This window comes from Girardinichthys multiradiatus, chromosome Y (genome assembly GCF_021462225.1).
Source record: "Girardinichthys multiradiatus isolate DD_20200921_A chromosome Y, DD_fGirMul_XY1, whole genome shotgun sequence".
Classification (NCBI taxonomy): Eukaryota; Metazoa; Chordata; class Actinopteri; order Cyprinodontiformes; family Goodeidae; genus Girardinichthys; species Girardinichthys multiradiatus.
In genome coordinates, this window is record NC_061818.1 from 35,386,844 (window position 1) to 35,397,372 (window position 10,529).

Consider the following 10,529-nt stretch of genomic DNA (forward strand, 5'->3'; position numbering starts at 1 on the left):
GAGCTGCAGGAACACCAGCGAAGAACATTGTGGTGAAGCTGGTTTGACATCACCATAGACTGAGAAGGTGCTGACCAAGAAAGGAGCCATCCATCTACTTTCTCAACCCACTTTATCCCTGTATATCCACAGTGGAACTGGTGCTTATCTCCAAAGGTCCCAAGGAGTCCTTGACTCCAAAACTGACACTTCCAAGTTTGACTGAAATTAGATGCTGCCAATCTCAACAAATGACTTCTGGAGAAACGTTTTGGTCTCAGATCAAACAGCATTTGAGCTATTTGTTCAGAAGAAGCATGTTTGTAGGAGTTAAAAGGAGGCTTTTAAACTTATTAGCCTCTACTAACATTTTCTAAAGAACACATTTAAAAACATGTACCAACTGTCAAGCATAGTGGTGTGAGTATCAGGCTGTGGGGCTCTTTCACTGCCAATTGTACTGGTGCACTGCACAGAGTGGATGGTGTAATGAAGCAGGTCGACCTTCAAATTCTGTAATTCCACCTCGAATCAGCAGTTAAATAGTTTAAAAAAAGAGAAACATTAAAACTGTTCTTGGAATAAATAAAACAGGCTAACATTTGATTTCTAAAAGCACATTTCCAACGCTTGAAACCTTTTGAACTAAGCTTAAAAAATGGGTCTGCGCCAAAAAACCCCAAAAACTGTTCAAACAATTCTGCTTAGATGATAAGCTTGTTTTATCACTTCAAAAAAATTGTATAATTGAAATGCAACTTGATTAGCAATAAAACGTATGGGCACATTTTTGTTTTTTTATGTTGTTACAGTTGCAAATTCCACCTCGACACAAGAACGGTCTAAAAAAATCATTAACGAGAGTGCGTGTAATTATTTGTTTGCTGCGCAGACGAAAAATAAATCTTTTAGTCTCTAGATGGCAGTGTTAAAGTATTATACAAGGCATAGAACACGAGGAAGAAACAACAGCATCCTTCTGTAAAGTTTTCATGTTAAGCTAACAACATCCAAAATGCTACAACAATAAAGGCAACCAGCTGAATTCAAGAAACACAATAACTACGATATTGCTTAATTCAAAGTATAAATTCCTCATGATTTTTGTCGTAGTTTTTTTCAGGAATATGTAAATATTTTGTTTTTTTGTCTTTTTGCTGCTGACGGTTATCGCTTTTATTTTGAAAATGTAAACCGGATGTCGAGTGTACGTTCTTGCCAATTTACACTTTTTCGTTTCTCATTTGTTAGCATTAGGAAAACTATAAGTTTTATCTGAATATTAACTCTATGCTGTAATAAATGGGAAGGTATAAGTGTGCCTACAACTGCGACCACTCAACTGACCCGGATGTTAAGTTCTTTAAGTGAGTTCTCAGTTTAAGAGAGTTTTATTACGAATAAACAAATAGCATGTAGCTAGCTGCTAAAGGTAGTTAATCCATTAAGATTAACATACAATCGTTCGTAACATTAATTAATTTGCTCCAAATGTAGTCTTTCCAACGTTATCTTAATCTGTAGAATTAAGACAACATGCATGTTTTCTTGTAGTTTACGAGGAGTTTAGTTGAGTTATGTAGTTAATGTCTCCAGAAAATCCTTTTTAGTTCGAAACCAGACAAACAGGCATGAAATAAACGACAGAATCAGTTTATCAGACTAAAAAATTTTATTTTAGCACCAGCGAGTGAGTCAGGAATACATTAAGTACAGCAGATGGCATTTAGCTGAAAAGCAAAGCATCTGAAGCAGAACAGAAAGAAACCAGACTGCTTCACATTCTCAGTGTTTCCCTACCTAACTGCACAATGCACTGCTGGACCGTGTCCCTACAATGTTTCACACAATTATAATAGTGCCACGTCAAATATTTATTTCTTTATTATGTAAAACGTGTTGCATATTATTTATGTTCTCATAAAGTGTTAATTTTGCATTGAAATCTCATTCTGGTATGCATTGCTTGGTCTGTAGTTTGAAGCATCGTGCATTGGAGAAGATGACCCTCATCCAACCATCTCTAACAATCAATCAATCAATCAGGTCCCGTGTCAAATCTTGGCTGTATCCTCTCTCCTTTCTCTTGAAGATGACGACTTACAGGCTGTTTATCTCATATAAACAGTTTTTTAGATCTGGTACTTTTACTGTTTACTTCTATTTTGTGTAACTGTAATTTTCACACTGTGTAATATGATCAGATGAAGGAGCTGGACAGAAATAAGTGACAAATCAGCTAAAGATCCAAGGAAAGACCTTCAGAAAGCCTGGAAACTATTGAGCAAGACCTATTTAACAGCCTACAGGAAAGTCTCATGAAATGAAGTGTGATCCAAAATTTTATTAACAGTTTTACCCCCTTTTTTTTTAAAGAAAAAATACATTTACACATTATTCAATAGTCACATGGGACCAGGTAATATCAAGCAATGTTGAATGAAAGGACAATATATTCAATCAGCAGTAATGTGACTGACTTGCATCCAACTAACCAGGCCAGCATCTCAGGGGACTTTTCATGCTTTTTATGCATCATCAAAATGGAAGCATCTACTCAAATTTTCCCTAACTATGTGCTGTCATTTTATATAGTGGACCATTATACAGTTAAGGTTGTTCTAATGGCCTACATGTTACTCCAGGTTTCCGCTGTACAATCCCAGAAAACTTAGAAAATGGCTCTCCAACATGAAGTGGAAAGATTGGGCTCCGACTCGCTTCTCCGTGCTGTGCATTAATCACTTCGAGGAACAGTACATCGACAGAGCAGGGAAGTGTGTGACACTTCGAGAAGACGCGGTTCCCACGATATTTTCACCTCATGACAAACCGCAGAAAAACAAGGTTTGTGTGCACTGAACGTCTGTCAGATCAGATCTTCTGGTTGAACTGCATTGAACAGGGACTCATATAAATATATTTTAGACTGTTACGTTTTGAAAAAATCTAATTATATAACTTTACACGCAGGCTTCTGATGGCCCAGGACGTAGGAAACATAGGGTGAGATGTTAACAAATAGTTAATCAATTCTCCAACTATCTAACTAAATGTTTTGCTCAAAATGTGATCTGTAACTGCATAATAATAACTGACAGCTAAAACTAACATCTGGTTGACCTTTGTTTGATTCTCTTTGTGAATTCAGCCTCTTGCTGCTAAAACCCCAGAGAAAGAGCCCACTCCTTCTGCAACATCTCCTCCTGTCCCCACAAACAGCAGTGTTAAAATCAAAGAGCTCAACCAGAGAGAGGAACAGCATACAGGGTATGTCACTTTTTAATGTTTCTAACAGTGTTATAATAAATCAATAGTGGATCAACTTTCCAGGTGAATTAATTCATTTGCATACAGAAGACAGAGAGAATAAGCTGTCATTCTCTCATATTTCCGATAGACAGAACAAGAAGATATTTCAGTTCGGTTTATTTATATATTTCCAATTCGCAACAAATCTCTTCTTACCAACAGATCCATTTAATATACAGATATATTGTCAATTGAATGCAGTCATTTAGTCAGTTAGGTTTACGTACATACCCTATAATACAATACAGTAGTTGAAGTACAAGAATATAATAATACAAAGTTTTCTATTTAAGGAAACCCAGCTGATTGCATCAAGTCGTTGATTTTGCAGCAATCTGTCATACTGAGCATGCATGTGGCGACTGTGGAAAGGAACAACTGTCTTTTAACAGCATGTTCTGAAGAGCTCAGTGTAAGCAACCGTGTTTCACTGGGAGTTTAAGAAGACAGCGCGGACTCTTTAAAATCACCGAAGAACTGGTCCAGGAGTACTTTCCATGTAGAAAAAAAAAGTATCTATGTTCGTGGCTTCACTTTGGGAGAGAAACACAGCAAAATAGATAGTCTCTGAGCCAGTCACACAATCTATGGGGTGAAAAACAAAGTACATATTATTAGTGGCAGCAGCAGCTTCAGACATATGAGACTCAGTCATTGTTTATTACAGTGTCCATACAGCTAGACGGCAACTAAAAGCAGTAAGTAACAACATCATGTAGACATTTACGTTGCTCTATTAGCTAAATGTAGACATTTAGACTATTTTTAAAAAACCCATAAATGTAATGTGTTAAAACATTTATCATCCATCTATTTTCTCAGAAAATCCGGACAGGGAACCCAAAATTCCCTCAATTCAAACCAAGAATAAAAACGTTGCTGGACCGGTATTTCAGAAACTACTGATGTATCGGGATTTTCATGCTCTCAGGTTTACATCAAATGACCTGAAAACAGTATCAAGAGAGCAACAGTTAGGCGCACCAAAAAGTGATGGACTGCAACAGCAGAGAAGCACACCAGGTGTCACACCTGTCTGCGTAGAGCAGGAAATGAAGGCTAGAGTTCACACAGACTCACCAAGGTGGACAAACATAGCTTGGAAAAATGTTGCCTGGTCCAAGGAGTTTCCATTTCAGATGGTAGGGTCAGAATTTGGAGTAAACAACAATAAAAGCATAGATCCATCCTGCCTTGTGTCAACACTTAGGCTGGTGGTGGTGTCAAGGTGTAGGGGATATTTTCTTGGCAGACCACACAGATAGACCAATTTTGATACAGAAGAGGAGCGGCTACACTTCGAGCTCCTCACCTTAAGTAAGGAAAGTCTGGACAATCAACAGGAAGCTCATTTTAGCATCTAGGCTCTTTTTTTTTTGGTCTTGAACCACCGGTGAGGGCGGGAACAAAACGGGACTCAGCATTGCCATTCATCTTAGGTCCTTTTTCTCGCTAAAACACTGGAGCTGTGCCCTCATTATGGCAGAGAAGGCACCAGTCTGATATCAGCTGTAAACAAGACACCAATGGGCTTTCACCCAGAGACTGACCCTGGACTCAAAGGTCATGGCATGACACTAATCACACACTGGGAATGTTCACACTTTTCCTGCTTTAATATACCGGGTGTTTTAATATTTTCCTTGCATTGTCTTAGCTCTAGACCACCTTGTAGTGCCAAGATTCCCCTCTGGCGACAATAAAGAGTTTTTAATTGATTTTTTTCTGATGTCTCTTCCGAGAGGTCACTTCATTTCTTGCCTTTTTTCTCTAATTTGTTTGTAGCGTAATTTCAGTGAATCAGTGGCACTGTTTTTTCCTACATTAGTTTTTCTGTCCTGCTGTTTCTTACTTTGGTGAGTATTTGGATTTTTACCTGTTTAATGTGCTTGACCTTTTCTGTGTTTATAATCAGAGATAAAGACCAGAAACATGTTGAAAAATGGAGGATCATAGTTGATGAGAGGCTGAGGAAGATCGACTCATTTCCACATTTCTTTCATGGAAATTACTGCGTACCACAGGTAGGCAGGGTTAGCAGTATTAAAGCCTGGTTATCTAACAAGTGTAGGGATGCATTTTTATCTTCTTTAATAATATTGATGAAACGATAATGGGTATAATTCCTGTATTATCACCTAAGTGATTTTTTGTTTCTATCGATGTGAAAATGTTTCTTTCACACGGATCAACAGAATATCCTGTGGGCTCCAGATGGAGATTTCAGTGTAAGTAGCTGGAAATATTTCAAAATAAAATAAGTTTTTATCTATAAGTATTTTTTAAAATCTCTATTATTTCTTCAGGCAGACTGTGAACACTCTGACGATGTTATTGAGGTATGGTCAGATTTATAATTACTTAAAAGCTGGACAGAAAATACAAGCAAACAAAAGTAACTCCTGACACTACATGGTGCCATGTTATGGTTCCAGGTGAAAGAGCCGTGGCAGTGGCTGGGATTAGACATCAGGGGGCCGCTGCCCCAGACGATGAATGGACACAGGTACATTTTAACATTGACAGACTTTTACTCCAGGTGGGTGGAGGCTGTTCCCATGAAGTCCTGCCTCCCTTCCGATGTGGCGAAGAACATCGCTGACATCATCGCACACTTCGGGTATCCGCTGAGAATCCTCTCCAGGTTGCCTCATGACATAGTCCACAGAGTGAGTTCATGTTGTAATCAGACTGCTGATACTGCAGTATGGAGCAGGAGGAGTCATTAAAGAAAGACTTAAGATGTACATGTGCATCTCAATAAATTAGATTATCTTTGAAATGTTAGTACCTTTCGGGTGATTAAATTCATAAAGTAAAACTCAGTAGTTTACTTCAAGCATGTTTTTTTTGGTTAATTTTAATGAGTATGGTGTGCTGCTATTGAAAACCTATTTTTAATTCAGTTTCTCTGAAAATTTGAATATTACATGAGACCAATGGAATACAATTTATAAACTCACCACATGATCGGGGCTCTTTTTGCATGAATTACCAAATCAATGCAGCATAGCAACCTGTGGTTCTGCTGAGGTGTTCAAGAAAGCCCAGTTTGCTTTAATAGTGGATTTCAGCTTGTCTGCACTGTTGGGTCTGGTGTCCCTCAGCTTCCTTTTAACAATACTCCATACATTCTCTAGAAGTTTAGGTCAGAGCAATCAAGCACAGTGATACCATGGTCATTAAAGCAGGTGTTGGTACTTTTGGGAGTGTGGAAAGGTACAACGTCCCACTGGAAAATAAAATCTGTAAGTGAAATGAAGTGCTGTAAATTTTCCCACAAGACATCCAGGCTCACCTAGCACCTAAGACCCTAGGACTTTGATTTCAACATGAAATGCAAAATTAACTTTCATCTTAAAAGAAGACTGAACCACTGAGAAAGAGTCCAGTCCTCCTCCTTCTGGCCTACACACCTATGAAGTTGTCTCTGGTTCAAGGGTGACTAAAAAACAAGAAATGTGACAGCTGTAGCCCAACTCCAGCTGCAGTTCACTTCTTGTGAATCTCCCCCAAACTCTTGGAATAGGCTTTGCTTCAAAATTCCCTGAAGGCAGTAATCCCAGTTGCTTTTGCACCTTTTTCTACAATTTCTTTCCTTCCTCTCAACTTTTCATTGGTATGTCTGCATACAGCCAGATTCTTCAGCCTTGACCTTTTGTGGCTTACCTTCCTTGTGGAGGGAGTCAGTGACCCTACATTGTCATGTCAGTGGTCTTCCCCCATGATTGTGCAGACCATAATATGGCATAAAATAGAGATTTTTGTGTTAAAAGATTTTATTTATTGGTCATCATCAAAATTATTTGAAATATGCTACTCTGTGTAATTAATCTCTCTCTCTCGTGATCCCCTTTTCACGTCAGATTAATTAAATTACGTTTCAATAAGAGTATTGCTTATATGTGCCTGTATTTTATTCTTTAGGTGGCCTAGTTTATCTGTGGTGCAGGTATTTACTATAATCTGATATTATATTGGTTTATTAAGGTGTTTTCTCACATCTATGTCTTGTTTGACCTTTACCAGATTAATCGAGATCTGAAAGATCACCTAAAGGACATCATTGCTCTTGTGGTTTATCATCAGCAGACCGGCAATGTGGATTTGACCACAACCCAGCTGATTGACAGGTCTGTTTAACATGTGCTTTGAAACTTGCACAATAGGTTTGCCGATATCTGCTTCATAGGTTACTGTTCATTAAAAAGACGTTAAGCACCCTGATGGAATGGTGGAAATGAAATGAAACAGCATGAAGTCAGAGGTTAGGTCACTGTGTTGCAATGATTAGAGTATGAGATCAGTCAGTTGGGTGTCCAACCCCTTTAGCGCAGATTGAAGCCATACATACAGTCATATTATCCTTAATATGAATTATCCTTAAATGACGCAAGTATTCCCAAAGCTGCTCTAACTGGGCCTCTAGATCCAGCACATTGGCACTGGGTTAAGGGTTAATATCTGTGCTAATCAGTCACATGGTCAGTTGGCTGCACCAGAGTGCTGTGAGACATGGAAACACAGGAGGTCACTGAGTCACTATCAAAGGTCAGGCCCCAAGACTGATGTGCATCTCCACAACATTGCCAGAGTTGGTCTTCTCGCCCCCTCCATATGCACACACCACATTCATGCATGTGTAGGAATTATTGGACTTCCTACACAGCCTTTGATTTGCCTATATTTTCAAGTCTGGATAAATATGGAAAAATATACAATATATACATTTCCAGACTTTATTACCTGTCCCATTGTTTACAGGAAAAATACATTTATTGTCCCTCATTGGGGGAATGAGCAGCAAAGCTACAGACAAATAGAAGCATGCAGATTCACTCAAGGTACAAATTTATAAACAACAAATAAGAAATAAGACAGCACAGTAAGGGCAAATTTACAGCATAAGAACAAAAAAAACATACAGCTATTAAAAATGACATACTCAGATTCAAAGAAATGTCTGAATAGGATCATTTAAAACATTTACAAACTGCGTACAAACTGCAAGTAGCCGCAGGGATGTAAACAGCTTTTTGACTTTGTTGGGAGCAGTGATGGTTCTAAAGTCTAACAGCAGGAAGGACCTGGGATAATGCTCCTTTGAGCACCTAGGATGCAGCTGTCTGCCACAGAAGGAGCTCTCCAGTTCTGCAACAGCTTCATTCATGGAGTGAGGAACATTTTCCAAGATCGTTATTTTTGTCAGAGTTCTTCTGTCTGTCTGCCACCACCTGCACTGGATCGAGGTGGCATCATAGTACACCGCTGACCTTCCTGGTGAGCTTATCCAGCCGCTTCCTCTTAGCTGTAGAAAAGGTGCTGCTCCAACATACTACACCATAGAAGAGGGCTGAAACCACCACAGAGTCAATAGAGGTCCTCAGGAGCACCCCTGCAGCTCCAAAACCTCTCAGCATGATTCCAAACGTCCTCATATCAGCCTTGGCATTAGTGGTGCCTCAGCAAGCAAAGATGAACCTGCAGTCCAGTTGATGCCAGTCGTTTAGACGTGTGTTGGAATGACACGGTGTTCTAAAGAGTCCAATACCCGTACAGATGTTATAGGGTTCTCCTTTGTCATTGAGTTCAATTTTGGAATTTCATGCCTGGTTTCCACTGATGATTTTCCCATTGAAACCTTTTTTCCACACTTAGACAGTTCAGCAGTTCATTATTCTGGTTACCTGTGCCAACTTTTTAATATCTTAACTTTTTTACGCCCCTAACAGGATGGTCGGTGATCTAACGGAGGAGCATTCAGCTGATTGGGATCTTTACTTGCCTGCAAAGGTTTTTAGTCTTTGCTTCAAACCGCATTTAGCAACTAAAGAGAGGCCCTTTTCTTTGCTGTGTTCTAAAGGACTAGAGCCAATTCAATCCCCCAGAGGACTGGATGTAAGTTATGAACATTTCAGCTTGATTATACCTTTATTTCATTTAATGTTTGATAATATCTCAATTTATTTTTATCTTTCTGTTTACTTAGTATGTTAACTCCAAGATCCAAGACAGTGCCTTTGTGGTTAGATCGAAGTTGGTACGTTTTTTGTTAAAGTTTCTTAATTTAATGTAATTGTTATTTTGCACATCTTCATTTACATAAATGAAGTTTAAAATCCAAATCTGAAAGATTCATTGAATGATTTAAGGTTTTCTAACTGTGGCGTCAAACTTAACTTTTTCTAACCTTTGTTTTCAGGTCATTTGAATCACGGACTCTTTTCCAAACCAGGAACAGGAATGGGGTTCCTGTGGAACGTCGTCACATTCCTGATGGATTGATCTGGATGAGACTTTATTAGCTGGACAGAAACTGCAGATGTGGATGAAAAACTTGAGGATCTACCAAGACGTTCCCTTCTGTCTGGATGTTATTTCTGGACATTAGTACGGGAAAATGCCCGCAAACTGAATGTTTTAAAGGTCACTTCGCAGAGTCTAAAGTCATCTCCCTAGACTCCAAACTGGTAGCATTTGTGGAACACAAACCCAAATCACAGAGTGCCTCAGTCCACAGCTCCATGCAGCATCCTGTGACTTTTTCATCTAACAGCCCAAAATATTTTTTTCTTATCTGGACTAAATATGTGGTCATATGAGATATAATTAGATAACTGCTCTGCTGTTATTAAAATTAGGAAAATCCAATTCAAGAGCTGACAGAAGTTTTTCTCATTTTTATTTTAAATATGAATAACTGAAATAGTGTAACACCTTATAAAAACATCATTAGGGAGATCCAGTTATCAACCTTTCGATGTATGACTTTATTACAGTGCCTAGATATATACTGTTGCGTTACATTTACAAACGTCTGTTTATTTTATTGGTATTTTATGTGACAGACCAACAAATAGAAGTTTATAATTGTGAAGTGGAAGGAAAAGGACACTTGGTTTTCTGATAAAATGTTGTTTTTTTTTTTTCTGAAAAGTAGTTTCAGATTGCCACAAGCCACACAGGAATCACACCAAACATGTGGAGAAAGGTGCTCTGGTTGGATAAAACCAAAATTAGACTGCAAACTCAATCTGCAGTGGAGGTCTAACACTAAATATCACCCTGAACTCATCATGCTAGTAATGAAGCATGGTGGTGGTAGCGTCAACCTGTGGGCATGCTTTTCTTCAGCAGGGACAGGGAGGAAGGTCAAACTCGATAGGAAGAGGAATGAAGTTAAATACAGGGAAATGCTGAAAAAAGCTGCAAAAGACTTGAGACTGGATTTTAAGTTC

The 10,529-nt window shown here is 38.7% G+C and overlaps 1 protein-coding gene across 4 annotated transcripts; it reads left to right on the forward strand.

Moving 5' to 3' along the window:
* Positions 1–1,187: 1,187 nt before the first annotated feature.
* On the forward strand, positions 1,188–9,947 carry LOC124865035. 4 transcript variants are annotated; one of them, XM_047360029.1, is made up of 13 exons: positions 1,188–1,346; positions 1,957–2,025; positions 2,625–2,826; positions 2,953–2,985; positions 3,131–3,249; positions 5,207–5,315; positions 5,487–5,519; positions 5,598–5,630; positions 5,727–5,960; positions 7,321–7,424; positions 9,024–9,189; positions 9,281–9,331; positions 9,494–9,947. In XM_047360029.1, exons 1-13 carry the CDS (start codon positions 1,282–1,284, stop codon positions 9,500–9,502), a joined length of 1,227 nt encoding a protein of 408 aa, XP_047215985.1. In that variant the 5' UTR covers positions 1,188–1,281; the 3' UTR covers positions 9,503–9,947. The 4 variants fall into 4 exon arrangements, with proteins under 4 accessions (XP_047215985.1, XP_047215987.1, XP_047215986.1 ...); XM_047360031.1 differs by having other exon boundaries at positions 5,602–5,630; positions 5,831–5,960; XM_047360030.1 differs by lacking the exon at positions 1,957–2,025.
* Positions 9,948–10,529: the final 582 nt, after the last annotated feature.

Excerpts from the sequence above, each read along its gene's own strand:
- LOC124865035 (XM_047360029.1), top strand. The coding sequence starts at position 1,282 with ATGGGAAGGTATAAGTGTGCCTACAACTGCGACCACTCAACTGACCCG. Across the intron at positions 1,347-1,956 it reads CCGGATGTTAAGTTCTTTAA|TTTGAAGCATCGTGCATTGG; the intron begins GTGAGTTCTCAG and ends CTTGGTCTGTAG. Across the intron at positions 7,425-9,023 it reads ACAACCCAGCTGATTGACAG|GATGGTCGGTGATCTAACGG; the intron begins GTCTGTTTAACA and ends CGCCCCTAACAG.